Here is a 20005-nt window from a genome sequence, read left to right on the forward strand (position 1 = left end):
TAATCGACTGCAATTGATAGGCGTAATCTTGATGGTAATCTTGATGGTAATCCGCACGGATATGTACTTAATTGGTGATCTTTAGAAATTAACATCTCCTAATGTATTACGAAAATTGCAAAATAATAAAAGACTTTTCGACTTAGTTTAATTCGTTCTACACTGACAATAAGGGAAAGGATTATTAATTTAACAAGTCATTAATATCTTTAACAAGTAATCGATAAATATGTGATAACAAAATTGATTTATTGTGATTGCTACTGATCTGCTAAATCAACTAATAATTACTAATAGAAACAAACTATATAGAACCTAACCTAATCTATCTTTTGAATAGACTTTAGGATCGTTTATCACAGAAATCATAAGGTTTATTCGCGTCGCAAGCTCCAGTATGCTCCAACATGCTCCTACTATATAGCTCCTACTCAATGTGTAAAATTAGCCCCCTTTTTTTGAAAATTAAAATTTTGATAATTATTCCAGGTTGTTTTGAGTTTGTTCTATATTGTTCCAAAGCGTTCTCCAATAAAATGGAAAAAACGATTTCTTTTGCTAGCTCCCCCTTTTTTGAAAAATCAAACAATTTCTTCTTGCTACAGATGTTGTAATTATTCCTAAACATTGTTCCAAAAGGACAATTTCGTATAACAAATGGAAATAGCAGAAAACAAAAAAATATTTTCTTATCCGACATCCCTTTTTTTAATAATTGAACAATTCATCATTGCCACAGATTGTTCTAGTTATTCCAAACATTGTTTCAAAAGGACAATTCATCATCGCCATAGATTATTCTAGTTATTCCGAATATTGTTTCAAAAGGACAATTCCGTAAGTCGAACGGAAATCGAGAAAAATAAAAAAAATGTTTTTCAACAAAATGAACGCTCCGAATAAGAATCAAGATATCTCCTTATTCCAACGCAAAATTTTTTAATTGTTCTAGTTCGATGAAAGATAATTCTGCAGTGTGAATCTAGCATCGTTATTGGTTCTTCCAAAAATTGAAAAACTGATCCCATTAACTATAGCAACAAGAGTAAACGTACACTTTCTTTCAATGTTACAATCGAGAAATTTTGTTCTGAATTGTTTTAGTTCTGCGAAACATAGTTCTGCATTATGAATCATACATCGTTGGTTCTTCAAAAATAAAAAAAAAATGATTTTTGTGCATCAAAAGTGCACTTCCTCTCGAGAATTTTTTGTTCTGAACTGTTCTAAGCCTACACTGTTCTCGAGTATGAATCTACTATCGCTATCGGTTCTTTCAAAAATCGAAAAAAATTGTTTTTTTAACTGCTACATCGAGAATAAAAATATATTTTTTTTTATGTTTTATTCTAGAACTTTCTGTTTAAGTTGTTCTAAATTTACGAAACATAATTCTGCGGTATGAATCTTCTATCGATCTTTTGAAAATTCAAAAAAATGCGGTTTTTCTTTTAATACACTGATAGCTTAGTAAAATCATCCGTTGTACAATAAGCCTTTCTTATCAATTATTTTATCACCCTCTCTCTCATTTATCAGTGTTTTGTAAGTATTGGATGAATACAAAATAAAATGTTAATTTAAAAAGTAGAATGTTTTGTATATATTTAAACGGGGGGATCTTTGTAACTATATGTACTCGTAATTGCGCTATTGAGAAATGATAATCTATTTGAGTTGTATCCGAATACTTGAATAATTCGGTTTGCATTATATGTACGTAACAGATTCTGCAAACTGCACGCCGAAATAAATTTAGAATGCTTTAAAATGCATTCATAAACAGAACTAATTTAATAACATCAAAGATTACATTTATAAACATTAACATTAAATTGTCATTTAATAATATTGTTGCTACTAGTAGTCATATTAGAGAAATAAGCATCTTAATCTGTATGATTTGTTTCGAGAAATATAAATTCAGACTGGATATGGATCTTTCGAGTTTCATTCGAATGTTTTCCTCATACTACTGGGACTGCGGTAGTACTTGTCGCAGTAGCTAGTTATGTAAGAAAATGTGCGTTGAAAAATAAGCAATATCTTTAAAATCTTAACATATACCATTTATGATATACAAATTTAGTCAGAATTAGTTTTGTGTCTAATGTCGAACATGTCACACTATCTGAATAAAGTTTCGCTATTTGTATCTCCTTGATTAATATTTGTCAATAATAATAAATTCGATTCGTCTACATCGCGACCGATCTCAGTTCCTCGATCGGCAATTTCATCTGTATCAGATCCTTTGATTTTATTACATAATAAAATTTTAGATATTTCAGCTAAGGAATCATACTGATTTCTGTCTTTTCCAACATTTTCATTTCTGAAACAGAGAATAATCGCAGCATGCACGATTTGTTGTAAGTGGAATCTGTTGTTTTTGTTAATAAACACATTATCATTAAGTAAAATATCTTAACTTTAGGATGGACAGATGTAAACATTTTCCATCTACTTACAAAGCTAACATAATGCGAAATATCTAAAACGCAAAAAATATGTTGGCATTTTATCGGACTTATTTGAAATTGATAACAAACATATTCCTTTAAACTATTGTTACCAAATGCTTCCACAATAGCACCCATTAATGCTCTATCAAACAATCTGTTATGTATGTGGAAAATTTGTTTTGTGCAAACTACCAATTTCTAATAGCCAATAAAGAATCGCATTTGTGTGCTGTGCAGCGTTCAAAAATGAATTTGAAAAATTGGCATTTTTGCAGTGTTTCGCATACAATTTGATACAAGTATATGACTTGAGAATTCTCCATTTGGCAATTTTAATTTTTAAAATACTATTTTCAATGATAATATTAAATGTGGGAAAAAGTTCGTGGCGTTTTTTTAATGCCATCTAACGGGAAAAACACGAACTTTTTCCCATATCTAATATATGATATATTATGCTCTATAATAGTCACCGAGATATAATATCTTCGCTTCCAAGAAACAAAAAAATTTATGAGATCTTACGTGCTTTGTCTTTCAGTTGTTCACAAATCGCGCGTGGCGGATATTACACTAGATAATCTGTAGATAATTTGACAAATCGGAACAAGTCCGTTCTTTATTCCTGCACTGTGTGCACTCCGGACAGAAGCTCCCACAATTGGCGCTCACAATTAAGAGTAATCCTTTCTTTCGTGTTTCAATCGAGAACTTCTTGTCGCTACACAGCACACAAATGCGATTCTTTATTGGTTATTAGAAATACGTCGAATCGATATTAGAAATACGTTGGTAGCACAAAATGTTCACATACACAACAGATAGTTTGTGACTTTGATAGAGCATGAATGGATGCTATTGTGGGAGCATTTGGTAACAATGATCTAAAGGAATATTTATCAATATGTTTGTTATCAATTTTAAATAAATCCGATAAAATGCCAACATGTTTTTTGCGTTTAGATATTTCGCATTATGTTAGCTTTGTAAGTAAATGGAAAATGTTTACATCTCCCATTCTTAAGACTCCATTCTTAAGACTACTAGTAGCAACAATATTATTATTAAATGACAATTTAATGTTAATGTTTGTAAATGTAATCTTTGATGTTATTAAATTAGTTCTTATGAATGCATTTTAAAGTTCTAAATTTATTTCGGCGTGCAATTTGCAGAATCTGTTATGTACGTATAATTCAAACTGAATTATTCAAATATCCATACAGCTCAGACTGTATAGATTATCGTTTCTCAATAGCGTAATTACAAAGACCCCTCGTTTAAATATATACAAAGCATTCTACTTTTTAAATTAACACTTTATTTTGTATTCATCCAATACTTACAAAACACTGATAAATGAGAGAGAGGGTGATAAAATAATTGATAAGAAAGGCTTATTGTACAACGGATGATTTTACTAAGCTATCAGTGTATTAAAAGAAAAACCGCATTTTTTGAATTTTCAAAAAATCGATAGCGATAGAAGATTCATACTTAGTATATCATAGAACAGTATATCGTAGGCTTAGAACAGCTCAGAATAAAAAGTTCTCGAATAGAACACGAAAGGAAGCGCACATTTACTCTTGATGGTGCATGCAGAAAGATGGATTTTTTTCAATTTTTGGGAGAACCAGTAGCGATGTATGATTCATAATGCAGAACTATGTTTTGCAAGATTAGAACAACTCAGAACAAAAAATTCTCGAATAGAACATGAAAGGACGTTTACTCTTGATGATGGATGTAAAAAATCGATTTTTTTCGATTTTTAAGAGAACCAATAGCAATAATTCATAATGCAAAACTATGTTTCGCAGGACAATTCAGAACAAAAAATTCTTGATTGGAACACGAAAGGAAGCGCACATTTATTCTTAGTGGTGCATGCAAAAAGATGAAAAAAGAAAGTGTACTCTTGTTGTTGTAATTAATGAGATCAGTTTTTTTTCAATTTTTGGAACAATCAGTAGCGGTGCTAGATTCACACTGCAGAATTAGAAATAGCTTTCATAAAACTGGAACAACTAAAAATTTTGCGTTGAAATAAGGAGAATTTACCTTTTCTCTTGATCGGAGTGTTCGTTTGTTGAAAAATGTTTTTTTTATTTTTCTCATTTTCCGTTCGACTTACGGAATTGTCCTTTTGAAATAAAATTTGAAACAACTAGAATAATCTGTAGCGAGAAGAAATTGTTTGATTTTTCAAAAAAGGAGGGGGGGGGATAGTAAAAGAAATTCCATTTTTTTTTCATTTTATTTTTTTCCATTTTATTGGAACGATTTGGAATAAGATAGTATCGCTTTGGAACAGTATAGAACAAATCAGAACAACCTGGAACAATAATCAAAATTTTAATTTTTAAAAAAAGGGGGGCTAACTTCACACACATTCCTATTCACTCTATCAAGCGCGTTGGAGTGAGTAATAGCTTTGGTAGGAACATATTGGAACGTGTTGGAACATGCGACGAGAACAAATAGATGATCGTGGGGTCTTAAATCGAGGGAAACTGACCCAGTCACAGGCAAATATAGGAAGAATACTTGACTAGAATTGGTCAATTTCTTACGATTTCAGATCCTACTTCTATATATACACAGTGCGACAAATATGTTCCCGACAGGGCCTAAAAATCAATTGAAACAACAACTATGCATATTTTTTGGTTTTATTATTCAAAATATTCTCCTCTGGCTTCAATACACTTAGCGATTCAATAGTAATTCAAATGCATGTTCATTCTAGCTCAGTTTGCGGAATTGCCTCTAGTGCCTGTGTAGAAGCTGATTGGATGGTCGGAATGTCATCAAAAAAGCGTCCTTTCAATTTCAATTTCAATTTTGGGAATAATGAGAAGTCGCAGGGCACCAAATCAAGTGAATACGATGAATGGTTTAACACAGAGACACGATTTCGAGCCAAAAATTGACGATCAATGAAGTGTGACTCGGTGCATTATCATGCAACAAAGATCCAATCTTCTGGATCACGATATTCGGAGCGAATACGACGAATTCTGCCCATCAATCGCTTTAAAACTTTGAGATAATATGCACCAGTAATTGTTTGACCAGTTGGAACAAACTCTTTGTGGATAATACCTTTGCTATCAAAGAATGTGATGAGCATTGTCTTGATTTTTGATGGAACTTTTCGTACTTTTTTGCTTGTGGTGAATTTTTTGACTTCTATTCCGCACTTTGATGCTTAGTTTCTGGATCATATTGAAAGCATGTTTCATCACCCGTAACAATTGATTTTAGGAAGTTTAGATTATTTTCTGCAGCTGCAACGATGTCTCTGGAATGATTGATTCTCATTGATTTTTGATCACTTCTTAATGTGTGTGGAACAAACTTCGCACAAACCTTCGTTTTACCCAAATCTTCATGTAATATGGTTCGAATCGTTTCTCTACTGATATTTAAAGCCTCCTCCATCATTTTTAGTGATTGTGTTATCTTCTTTATATGATTTTCTTTCTTATTTCATTCTTCCTTTCTTCAAATTTGATAGTGTATTAATTCTAACAAGAGAACATGTATAAATATGCGTATATATTATACATATATGTACACAGTGCGACAAATATGTTCCCGGACACGAACCACATCTCAGCAACCAATGGCAACATCTGTGCGTTCAAACATGCATTTTAAAGGTTGAACATCCCTATTATCTGTCAAAGTTTCATTCATTTTGGTTGACATATAATGAAGATATGACAGTTCATGTTAAACAAGATTTTGGTCGAGGTAGAAATTTTAATATGGAACAAAGAGCAGTGATTAAATTTAATGCAAAACTTGGTAAAAGTGCATCAGAAACATTCCGATTGATGCAACAAGTTTACGGCAGTCAATGTCTAGGTCATACAGCTGTTTTTGAGTGGCATAAGCGTTTTTTGGAAGGCAGAGAGACCCTTGAAGATGACAAAAAATCAGGACGGCCAATTTTGATTCGAACACCCGAAATGATCGAAAAAGTAGAGTGATTTTGTTGCAAACGATCGCAATGCATCACTCGTTACAGCCGCAGAAAATAATCCAAACTTCCTAAAATCAATTGTTACGGGTGACGAAACATGGTGCTTTCAATATGATCCAGAAACTAAGCGTCAAAGGAATGGAAGTCAAACAATTCACCACAAGCAAAAAAGTACAAAAGGTTCCATCAAAAATCAAGACAATGCTTATCACATTCTTTGATAGCAAAGGTATTATCCACAAAGAGTTTGTTCCAACTGGCCAAACAAATCGAAGATAAGATATAACTGTATGTTTAGTATTATTTGCTAATTTCTAATAACTTCAGTTTTTATTTACTGCCCCATAATTATAACGCAAATGTGTCGTATCTATTGTAAAGACGGATTAAGATTAAATATGTTATTTTTTCAATTATTCTTGTCAGCGTATGATAAAATAAAATATGATAAATATTTATCTCTTATATGAAATCTTGTGATTTTTAAATATTTTATATACCTGCGACGAGATAAATTGAAATATATACGAAGGAATATCTTTATAGCAAGCGCGCTATAAATGACCAATTATATTTTTTCGCATAGTTTGAAATCCTCGAAAATATTTGCACTTAAGACGATAAATATATATTCAGTTCGTTGAAGAAAGAGAAAGCAAAATGCTGAATGTATAAATTGCAATCAATGTAAACAAACCTATTATTGCGCTAGAATTCTATTCCGCATCAACTTTCATTTTTAAATTTTAAATATCATACTGATTCTTTGAGGCGATGTAACAAAATTTCACTTCGTGCATAAAACTTACACTACATTGCAGCCATGGAAACACGTTTCACCGAATGAGTTCGCCTATCACTAGTAATAGAAACGCTTATACACTGTCTGCACTAATGTAGCCAAATATAAATGCTACAAGTGTGCTCGTTCCCTGATGAAAATAAAAATCGGAGCGTAAGTCGAATAGATTTGGAGACCACTAGAAGCGTAACGAAAGCATAACTTCTAGGAAACAAAAATTGAAACAACAAAACGTAAAAAAGGCATTTACGATAATTACCTTTTACAATAATAAGCCATAAATCATAAATTAGAAGTCAGACGCTAAAAATTGACTGTGATTGGTCAATTTTTAGCTTCTGACTAATTTATGACTAATGGCTTATTATAGAAGGCTGTAATACAAGAAGAGACAGAAATTACTTAACTTTTCATGATATGATGTTGATACAATAGTGAATATTAGAATTATATTTTATGTGCATTATGATGTATACACATTACAAAACATAAAATATATTTCTAATTCATATTCACATACGTGTGGAGCTACTTCATCTCTTTTTGATACATGTAACAAAAAGATTTTAGGTGTGGGAAAAAGTTCGTGGCGTTTTTCCCGTTACATCTAATGAGAATTTTTCCCATACCTAATATACTGATATCCTTTTTTTTCTATGTTTTAATAAAAAGAGATATGTTTTTTATGGTCAAATATACGGATATTAATGATCTATGCTTTTATATTTTCAATATCAGAATATATATATACAACTAACATAAATCAAAGCTAATAAGAGTCAAACGCAGATGATTAGACATCTTACAAAAAATAATCAAATTATGAATTCTCTAATAAATGTTATCTTCTTTACTTTGTACACTTCAATTCACTTTAAAGTCCTCTTCAGCAATACAGATATATTACGAAAAGCTCACAAATACAAAAAGATTGTCACTCGCAAATTGCCAGAGAAGTAATGTAAAATTTTAGTAGATAGAGAGCGTGCTAAGAAGGTTTGATATATAATTGATCACAAAATTACATTTATACAAATCTATCTACTAAAATTTTACATTACTTCATCTTTGGCAATTTGTGAGTAACACAATCTTTTTGGATATGTCAGTTTTTCGTTATATCTATATATTGTCTCATTAGCCTTGATTTATGTTAGTTATACGTATATTTTATATTTTATATTTAGATTTAAAGACTGCTATACAATAATTGTTTTTTTCAATATTAGACTATTGCATGTGTATGTATTATGATGTGTGAATATCTACACAAATTAGAGCTAGAAGTAATTTATACTGAGGTATTCATGCAGATATTTCCTATGTTTATTTATACAAAACATTGCAATTAAATTTTATGTGTACATATATATATATTATATTATATATGTATATACATACAATTTTAATATTGCAAATTTAAACAACAGGAAATACATAAATAACTTAGCATTAATAACTTCTATTTATAACGTGTATATTCACACATTATACTATACATGTATAGTATAATATATTATACTATACATGTATAGTATAATATTATATAATATTGCCTATATATGTATTATATTTAAGTACACACACCACTAATATCTATATATTTTAACATGAGTAACTTTTACATCTTTTTATTAAATGTAGCAAAAGATGGAGTAGTTATGTATATTATATATAATATATCTATATATAGCTAATACATGTTACATGTTACATTCATGAATACGAATTACAATTACATTTTATGTGTATTATAATGTACACACACAATGAAATATTAAATATTATTCTATTACAAACATATTAATGAATTAATGATATATGCAATATTAAAATTATATTTTAGGTTATTGTGTATATATACATTATAATACATATAAAATAAAATTATAATTTATATTTACTAATAATGTTTCTTTATATATGTTATAATAATGTTAGAAAGATAAATATTATAATTGTGCGATATGAATACATACATTATACAATGTATGTACATAAAATTCTAATATTGCGTATAAATAGATAATATCTACATGATTATTTCAACATGAGTAACTTTTATCTGTTATAATGCGTGCATGTGTGTGTGTATGCGTGCGTGCGTGCAGCGTGCGTGCGTGTGTGCGTGGGTGCATGCGTGCGTACGCGTAACTATTAGTTAAAAATCTGTACTTTATGTATATTACAAATTTTTAGTACTGGTGGTATATATATTGGAACGCGGCCTACATTGCATGTGTATATAATACAATTGTGTATATAATGTATTTCTAAGGCCCGATTCTACAAATATAAGATTAACTTCAATTCCGGTTTATTTTTTTCTGAATTCTAAAATTGGACAATTTTCCAAAATAAAATGAATTTTACATTTGTGAAACCAACTCTAATACATTTTATTTTCGTTCCCTGCTAAGATAGTAATGTAGGAAACGGAATAAAAATATCGATAATTAATCGATCGAATTTTCTGCATGATTATATTAAAATTAAGCTCAGAGGGCGTAAGCATTTTATATATTGGAAATGAAAACCTGTAATATCGACCTTGATTGACCTTCAGCCTTCGCTCCAGCATCCTCTTAAAATTGTTTCTTGTATTGATTGGAATTGAAAATATATAATATGGATCATAATTCATATTATTTTGACACACATTATCAATATGATAAATAAAAATGATTGTTTACTTATTTTTAATTTTATTTCTACAGCTATGTAAAAACTAGATACATAGCTTCCAATATTGCATAAAAATTTTGATTTTGTTATTGTTAACTAAAATTATGAGATAAAAATATATTTAATAGAAAATATTTTTTTAAATATCTACTTCTAGATATATTTTAACTTTTTATTCATATCTTAACCTCTTGGCGTAATTTCACGTACTCGGTAATCAGAACAATTTTTTTCTTCTTTTTTAGATTAAGATAAAACTTCATGCACAAACTTTGAGCACAAACGCCATGCGTTGGCACTCGTTACGTTATCCGCTATACGTTAAGCCGATTTTGTATTAGTTGCAAGCTGATTTAGTTGAATTGTCGCAAATTTGTTGCGACAGCAAATATGAAGCGTTGATTTCAAAATGCAAGCTTCAGATTAGTTGTCGCAACAAACTTGCGATCAGCTTGCAACTAATGTAGAACCGGTTTTATGCGTCATGCGTCATATAAAAGTGTGTGCTGCGGCCTTTACATTACTCGCGTGATTTTTTTTTAATTTGATTATTCCTATGTGATATATTTCTGACACTCCAACATTATGATCCGTATTCAAAACGCGCTTTTATCGATAAAGCATGCTTTTATCTCTAAGGCCGGTATTCATAGTCAAATCTTATATTCAAGATCATCTTAAGAAGTCACGAATCAATCAGAAGGCTTAAGGCGCATTAGCGTCTTAAGATATTACTTAATACATGGTTTACAATGGGCAGTAATGGATTAAGGAGTAAGCGTAGAAATCGAGCAATCATATTAAGCAATTAAATATGAGAAAAATAATCTATGATTGATCTCATAAAAGGATTTTGAAATAAGACTATGAATACTGGCCTAAAATTCTACTATGGATAACGTAAATTATAGCATGTTAACGCGCTATTATCGTTGTAAGCGCGTTCTGAATACGGGCCTAAGCCCGCCTTTTACGCCTTAAATCACATTGTAGATGCCGCTTTAGACGCCTTGAAATGAGAGCGGATTATGAATATTGATCATAATTTTTTAAAATTTTATATAACGGCGTTTCCAACGTTAAATCTGTCTGAATAGATCTTTATTGGCTCTAAAATGTCTAGATAAAACCATAAAACGCATCGTTTTTAATGCGGGACACTTGTCGGGATACTTTATTTTCGTTGTTTCTTTTGACACACATATTGATTGTGTTCCAAAATTCATTATCAGTGAAGAAAATATATAATACACGCAACGTAGACTGTAGATTTTTAGCGCAATGAATTTTGGAACACAACTATTATGGGAGCTTTCCAGCAAAAGATAATATAAATTGGCTGCGTTCAGCGGACTCAACAATTGAGCGATCGTTGCTATTGACATTTTCCCAGATCTAAAATACTAATTGGATGATCCAAAAGAATACACCATGTTAGAACATACGACGCGAACAAACCTTAGAGGTTTGTTCGCATCGCATGCTCCAATATGCTCCTGTCAGCTCTTTGTCTAATGCCCTCATTAGAGTGAGTAGGAATTATGGCAGGAGCATGACGCAACAAACTTAGGCCTCTAGCTCCAACATGCTCCTGCTATATATAGTTCCTACTCACTTTAATGAGTGCATTGGAGTGAATAGGAACTGTGATAAGAGTATTGAAGCATGTGATAAGAACTGTGATAAGAGTATATTGGAACATGCGACGTGAACGAATCTATAGACTAAATAGACAATTTACATATATCACAAAGTGCGTTCGGGGAGATGTGTAGTACTATTTATATTATTCTATCCATGTTTTATGTAAACAAAGAGAATAACACAAATAGCGCTAATAACGTCGTCTAATATCTCTCTGAACACGCTTACGATATCATGTTTATCACGTGACAGAAATCGCTTAACAACAAAAGTTGACACTCATTATGTATAGATTTTCTCGACAGCTGTGTCAAGCTTTCATATTATCGAGTTGTTCTCTCAGAAATCGACACGTATTGACGAGTTGTCGACAATTTTTGGAAAATACGTTTAATCGTCCGAGTACAGACAATCGTACGCATATAACTTTTTTATTTTTGTGATAAAAGTGAGAGATTTAGAAAAATCACAATAATAATTTGTATAAAGGACTCCAAACTAATGGAAAAAATGGTCAAATCGATTGGAAGTGTAATATTTTGTAGACTCCCTGGTGAAATGTTTTTTAAAAAAATGTGTAATTTTCAATTGTGTAAATTAAAAAAGAAACTATATATTTTCTTTACATCAATTCATTCATCTCATTATCTATGCATAAAAGTATTAAGACATAGTTATTAAAAAAATAGTTCAATAATAAATAAATAGTAAATAAAAATATTTTTCAATTTTATTGGATTAAAAGTAGCAATTTTTAAATGTGCTATACAAACTACTAACAAAAATTGGTCATTTTTTAATTTTGCTTGATAAAACTTAATTTGATTAGAATATTCCCAAAACTTTAAAATATTCCAGCGATTTGACCAAAGCCATTATTTTTTCAATATTATTAATACAGAATCTTTTTTCAGAATTCTTTTTCCTTTTGTGTTTTATTTATTATTTTATTGAAAGTGATTGCTGAAATTCATTAATGAAATAGAAAATTTTTATGTTAAATATTGGAAATATATCTCGTCAGTGTGTTTGTAACCTATGACTTTCTTTTCAGCGACAAGGATTTTATATTCTTCAAGTATACCATATCAGGAAAAGAATATTGAAGTTCTGTGCAAAAACGGAATGGCAATAAAAGAAGAATTTATAATTTATTATGAAGACTTACTGCGAGAATTAGAGAAGGAGAAACCAGATTTTTTTGCTCTTTGATGTTAGAGAATCTGAAGAAATTGAATCTTATAGCCAAACACCAAAAATCATTAATATAAAAGGTACAAATCTTTCATTGTATGTATAAATTTTGGAAAGTTTACTGTTCATTTCTCCAACTTCACAGTAATGATGTTGTATAATTAGAAGAATAATATATAACATAAGAATAATCTATAACAGTAAGTAATTATACATTTATTTCAGAGGATGATGTCGTTAATGAACTCATAAACCTTGAAGACAAAAATTTCCGAAAAAAATATGGGATATCTAAACCAGATCAACACACAAAAATGATATTTAGTTGCTACTCTGGTAAAAGAGCTGAGAATGTGGTAAAAAAGATGAATGAAAAAGGATACACACAGTATGACAATATCTTTTAGAATTATTTTAGTAGGGATTTATTATAATGGAGTTTTGTATTGTTTTGCAGGGTATATTTATATAGGGAAGGTTTCAAAGCGTGGCATGATAAACAAAACTCGAAAAGACAAACTTTCATAATCAAATATGATCAGTTATTGAAAAATCAAAAGAAATCTGATGTTCTGATCATCGATGTTAGAGAACCTGAAGAGTTAGCTGAAACTGGCAAAATACCAGAAAGTATTAATATAAGATGTAAGAATCTTTTGTTGTATTTCTAAATGTTGAAACTTTACTATTAATTTCTCAAATGTCATAATGTGGTATAATTATCGTATAAATAATACATAATATACATTTGTTACAGCGAGTGATGTTGTTAAAGAATTCAAAGAACTTTCGGAGGAGGCTTTTGAGGAAAAATACAATAAATCCAAGCCAACTGAAGACACAAAGATCATATTTAGTTGTCACTCTGGCAAGAGATCCGAACGTGTTCAAAAACAGATGCAGGAATTGGGATACAAACAGTATGACAATATCTTTCAGAATCACTAGTAGAAATTTATAATAGAGCTCTATATTGTTTTGCAGGGTATTTAATTTTGAAGGAGGTTGGGAGGAGTGGAAACGAAGAGAAGAAAAAAAGAAAAAATAAAAGAAGAACGATAATGGAATATAAAAGAGGAATTAGAATATTTTCATTATTGCACTGATTTTTAACACACACACACACATACACACACATACACGTATGTATGTATGTTATATATATATATATATATTCATCATTTGAGATACTTTATTGTTGCACTAATAAAGTTTTATTTTGATGCAATATTGTTAGATATTATTTTTCGATTGCCGTTCACAAAACTATTCCATGAAAAATTGAGAAAACAGATAATTATTTAAATATGTACATAGACTGATATTTTTATATACATTATCTTCCTATAATTTACAAAAGCTTAGAATTATACAATATGTATATACACAAGAATCTATATCAATGTTTTATAGATCATGATGAAATCTTCAATTCTTTTCCTGTGCCATTTTCTTATGATTAATCATCTCTCTAAACTGTCCCAATATAAGATTTTCTCTCTTCTGCCGTTCTTCTTTGCTGAACATTGCCAAGGCACGCTTCTCGTCGGCAGAATAGATTTGATTTTCCTTTCGGATACGAACCGCTTCCATGCGACGATGCCTTTAGAAAAAATAGAAAAAGATTCAAATCAAGATTATTATTATGAAGATAAAAGATGTTTAACATAGTTCTGTTTAACAAGCAAAAATATCTTGTTTTATATTTTATTTGATATTTAAAATTTCTATTTGGTATCGAAAACTTCTATTAAGTAACGAGATTGAAATGAGTGAGTCGAACATAATTTTAAATATTTGAATAATCAATAATTACTTTCAATTTGATGTTGAAAATCTATTATCATTCTACAAAGCAGAAATCAAAGAAATTAAAATTTTCTATATATTTGATATTCATTACCTGCTGCCACTCATGACATAACCGACAGACTCATACGCCGCAATCTCCTCTGATGTTAGTCCGATCTCACCTCTCCTGGGTATACGTTTTCCTTCAGCGACGTAAGCTGCCATTGCTGCACCCTCGCCTGGTAGCAGGGCCTTACCGAAATCCTTCGCTGACAGAGTTACGTGCGGTTTCGGGGCGGGTCCAACCATACCATCATCTCCACTATCATCCGAACTCGAGCCTTTCTTTGGCTTTGACTTATCAAGAACGGTAGTTTTTTCTACCCAGACCTCATCATTGCTGTTGCTGCTATCACTATCGTCAGAGCTACTACTGTCCGTTTCTTTCTTCACTTTCTTTTTCTTCCTTTTCTCTCTCCTTGCTTCTCTCTTTGCCTTCTTTTCTCTCTTTTTCTCTTTCCTTGCCTTCTTCTCCTTCTTCAGTTTCTTGCTCTTCTAAACATGACAAAATCTTTAATATTATTATTAATATTTCTCCATATACTAGTTACTGCTAATTTTAATTTCCGTATTAGATAAAACATTTTTATAAATAAAAATCTAGTATTTAATATACTCTAGCTTTAAAATTATTGGCTGTGTTCAGCAAAGAAGCAGCTTTGCAGTTATCTAAAATTCTTCAATATGATTGGTTTAGATCTATAAGAAATCAAAAGCAAAAAAACAATCGTATTGAAGAATTTCAACAGTTGTAAAGCTGCTTTCTCTGCTGAACGCAGCCATAGTGTTCTTAATTTGTACAAACAAGAATTTTATTAACTTATAAATTGGAAAAAAGACTGTCAAAAATTATCATAAAATTATATGTTGGCTAAAAAGTTTTAACATTCACTATATTTAATTGAATATTATTGTTTGATTAAATATTTTGATTGTAATTAATCCAGTACCTTTTTTTTAGCATCATGTCTCTTCCTCTTGCGATCCTTTGGTAAAATATTGTCCTTATGTTTACTCAAATCTTGGTCTTCCTCGTCTGAGCTACTGCAAATGCAATAACAAATCGAAACTTCAATACTATGTCACATAGATGTATTGTTTCAACATAAACTGCTAATATAATTTATTCAAATTCTTAAAACTCAATTTAGTAAGTTAATGTATTAATCTTACATTACTCGCATGATTTTTAACTTAATTATTTGTGTGATGTATTTCTGACACTCCAATATTATATCTCATCCTTTATTGTTCTCTTTGATTTACAAATATATAAAGATTTATTATATTCTATATATTATTTTAATAAAAATAAATACAATTTCTTTTAAATTGTAAAAAATTTGCAATAATTATAATAAAGAATATAAATAACATTCATATATTTGAATTTATAAGATTGAAATTATCCTACAATAATCACAATTAAATAAATATTAAAAATTTGTCATATTCTCTACATTCTTTAAATAAAGATAAATTCAATTTTTTTAAATTATGAAATATGGAATATCCATAACATTTGTTATATTCTGTCTTTTAGATTGAGATAAATGCATTTTTTTTTAAATTGTGAAAAAATTTATACTAAATGTATTGTGTATAAATAGCATTCATTTAACGAATTTATAAGGTTGGACATTCACACGAGTAAAGAATTAATAATAATGCAACATAATCAATCCTAACCTCAAAACGTACAAATTACAACATGATCGTTAATTCTTTCTCGGCGGATGCTGTCGTTAGAATTGACGAGAGTGAATACAGCAATGATCAAGCTACTAATATGTCATGAAAGTTCTGTTTAACGAAGGTGTCTATCGTATCTACGTACTATTCGATTTGCGTCGGGGATCTACTCCAAGCCTCAGGAACTCCGCGTAATCCGATCAGCTCTCTCTCGCGCCTTCGCGCGTCCATCATCTTCTCGTTCATCATCTCTTTGCGTTTTTTCCTTTCCTTTTACAAAGATTAATTTATTTACAAAGACTGCCGTTAAAAGGCAGCAAGTTTTTTCCTTCAGCTTCACGCAGAATTAAGTATAGTAAAACTAAATATCACATATTTATTTTTCTCCTTCTTTAAGTTTTTCCTTTTGTTTTTGTATGAATACTTGATAGATAAAAATTGAAACCGATGACACTCCTTTGCTTTTTTATCTATCCTTTTAGCGACGCGTCTCTTGACAATGAAGGTTAGGTTCACTCTCACATGTAACGATGTAAAGTTGCAAAGAATCGCGCCGTTTCTCTTTCTCTTTTTTCCCAAATTTCCACGTCCATCCTTTTCGAACAGAAATTAAGTACTTTTTCTCTATCTTTTTTTTATAAACTATGTCTTACAAGTAGTACCTCTTTCTTTTCATTTTGAATATTCACGATCCATTCGATACAAAAAAATTGTTCATAATTATTTGAAGTATTTCACAAATATTTTGTGAATATTTATAAAATATTTTCAAAAATATTGCATTAAAATATTTTAGAAATGCCATATATTATAAAAAAAAGAATATGTATATTTAAAAAACTCTGGAAAAAAATGTTTTATATATAAAATTATATAAAATTATATAATTATATATAAAATATGTTCATATAACTTTTTTCCCAGGACTTTTGATATTTCCTGGATATATTTATATATCTTGAAGGATTTCATGAAAAATTTTTGAAATATTTCAAATTTTGCAATTTAAATATGTATGCAATAACTTCAAAAGAATTTTTTTTTAATTGTTAAATCGAGGAATGATTATATCGAAAAATTCCGATATATTTTTTGAAGGCATTCGCTTATTCGAGCTTTACTTGACTGAATGTAGAAAGGTAAATGATACAAGTGCAATGATGTTTCCTACAAGACAAGAGCTGCCGCTTTTATTGAAATTGGTGTGTATACACGAGGGGCACAGTGCGTTTACGTGATTTCGCATAATATCGCAGCACACTGCGATTTTCAAATAACGAGTTTGAACACGCCTTTATTATTTACGCTTTGAGACGCTTTTTTCGCTAATGATCTCTACTGGTCCGGTGCATATAATTCTCTTTCTCGCCTCCTCTTTTTCTTTCTCTCTATCTCTTTTCTTTCTATCGTCTACCTTAATTATATATGCATATATACATATTGCGTATCCTAGCGAACATAATTCGACAGCCATGAAGTAACAGGAAGTCGGCTTTGGTGAAAAAATTCGCACATTTCATATTTTAAAAAATTTTTCATATTTTGAATTTACGAAAATTAAAAAAAACCTTAAACTTCTTTAGATTTTGTATTTCTTCGGAAATTATATAAAATTTAGAAAGAAATAGAAATTTAATAAGAAATTCTGAAATTATAATTATTTATATAAAAATGTTGAAAAATTATATAAATGATCAAAAAATTTTTCGCCAGTTCTTTATAACTGAACTATGTTATATTTTCTTTACTTAAAATAAAATAGACATTATAATTAATATACATTATAATTAAATGATAAAAAAAATTTTAAGATTTTTAAGATTACAATATAAAATTTTTAGGAAGTTTTCACACAAATTTTTGGCCTGTATACAATTCTAAGAAAAATAAAACTTTCTGAGAAATGTTCCAACTCAGATCCGAGAAATTTTCTAAAAGGTTATAAAATTATGTAGAATTTGTGAAAAATTCCGAAATTTATTAATTTTTTGTAAACGTTTTGAAAAATTATATAAAGAATTCTCAGAAAATTTTTCACCATGCTCTTTGTAGCGGAGCTATATTATATTTTCTTCTTCACTTAAATAGAATATTTTCTTCTTTAGTTAAAATAGAATAAATATATAATTAAATGTGTTTAGAATAGAAAGAGGAAGGATATTAGCATATGCCTTCATATCAATATGCATACAAAAGGTTCAGCTGTAAAGAACAAACTTGAATCTGCCCTTTGTAGCCACGCGTTGTTATATAACTTTTGCATTTAAAATGAAAGGTGATTGAACATAGAAAAAAGAGATAAGATAACACGTATTAAAAGCTCAACTACAAAGAACGAGCCTTCCATTCTGTAGTGCTATGAAAACCTATACTATACATACATGAAGGCAATCAAGGATAAAAGCGCAATATGAGCACTTTGACCGGCAAAATATCCAATATATATTCCGTTAAATATACAACGATATTAACATTGTCTATTTCATCAGTCAATATGTTTATATTATGTTTTTACCATTAAATAGCTACAGTAGTCTTCAACTTGCAGCAGTGACGAGTAGTAGACAAACGATCGAATTCGTCAGCTATACATTCGGCAAATGCGAATTGGAGACTAGAATCTTATGAATCAGACATCTTTGATCTTAATCCGTTCAACTCTGATGGAACTACAATCTCCAGTCTCCTCTTAATAAATACGCAATCTGACATGGCTTTAACGAAGCGCCCCGAAATAAAACTCGTTCATCCAATAGAACGATTTCAAGTCACTGTAAATTCAAGGCGACTTTGACTAAAATTCCGATTAATTCGAACGACATATTAAAAAAATTTTTCATTTCATAATATTTCTAAAAATAATTATATTTTTAAGAATTTTTTATATTTTAAATTTATGAAGACTTTCTATTTTTTATCAAGTAATTCTTGTACTTTTTTATAACTTGGAAAATATGTTAATTTTTTTTAAATAATGGAATTATTAATTTATAATATAATAAATGGAATTATGAATTTTTTTAAATTAATATGCTTATTGATTTTATAAATATATTTGTGTAATAAATTATATAAATCTATATAGAATAATATATACATATTGATTTTATAAATACAATTTTATAAGCAGAATTAACAATTTCATAAATGGAATTATTAATTTTCAGCATATATATGGAAGGAGAGATTGGGGCCAACGAATTATACAGTCAAAAATTTCGCTTTAAGCAATTCTACCGGTTGAATTACTCGTCAATCAAGTTAATCGGATTTCGATCAAAGCCGTCCTTAAAGAGACCAGTCAGAAGACCGCCCTATATATACGCATATGTAACACGTTACACTCCATTATGTATATCGCTATGTATACATAGTACAAAATTAACATTATAGGAGATATTCAAAATCTCTTGGCAAGCTTCCACAACATCGGAGTGCCGAAAACCGCTCGCGATTCCTGCGACAAGTGATTGAGGGAAATTAATATGTAAAAAAAGTAACGGTAAACGCGGGCGACTCAAGGAACATCCCCTTCGAGAAGCTGCTCTGGAACCTTGTCAATAAAGCTTTGAAACATCCTATGTATAATATATATATATATATATATATATATATATATATATATACACATACACACACACACACATANACACTACGTATATACATAAATTAATTATA

The 20005-nt window shown here is 29.8% G+C and overlaps 2 protein-coding genes across 2 annotated transcripts; one reads left to right on the forward strand and one right to left on the reverse strand.

Annotated features, from left to right (window-relative positions):
* The first annotated feature begins 11874 nt into the window (after positions 1–11874).
* Positions 11875–13890, forward strand: LOC105621760. The gene is given in 7 exon segments (XM_012203216.1): positions 11875–12004; positions 12645–12787; positions 12789–12864; positions 13010–13172; positions 13242–13429; positions 13542–13704; positions 13749–13890. Coding segments are annotated over 7 exon segments (1005 nt in total).
* Positions 13891–14212: 322 nt separating this feature from the next.
* LOC105621761 (UPF0396 protein CG6066) lies at positions 14213–16576 on the reverse strand. The gene is made up of 4 exons (XM_012203217.1): positions 16473–16576; positions 15586–15679; positions 14688–15130; positions 14213–14387 (listed from the first exon to the last, which is right to left on the reverse strand). The coding sequence occupies exons 1-4, from the start codon at positions 16574–16576 to the stop codon at positions 14213–14215; spliced, it is 816 nt and encodes a 271-aa protein (XP_012058607.1).
* Between the last annotated feature and the right edge of the window lie 3429 nt (positions 16577–20005).

This window comes from Atta cephalotes (assembly GCF_000143395.1).
Source record: "Atta cephalotes unplaced genomic scaffold scaffold00037, whole genome shotgun sequence".
NCBI lineage: Eukaryota > Metazoa > Arthropoda > Insecta > Hymenoptera > Formicidae > Atta > Atta cephalotes.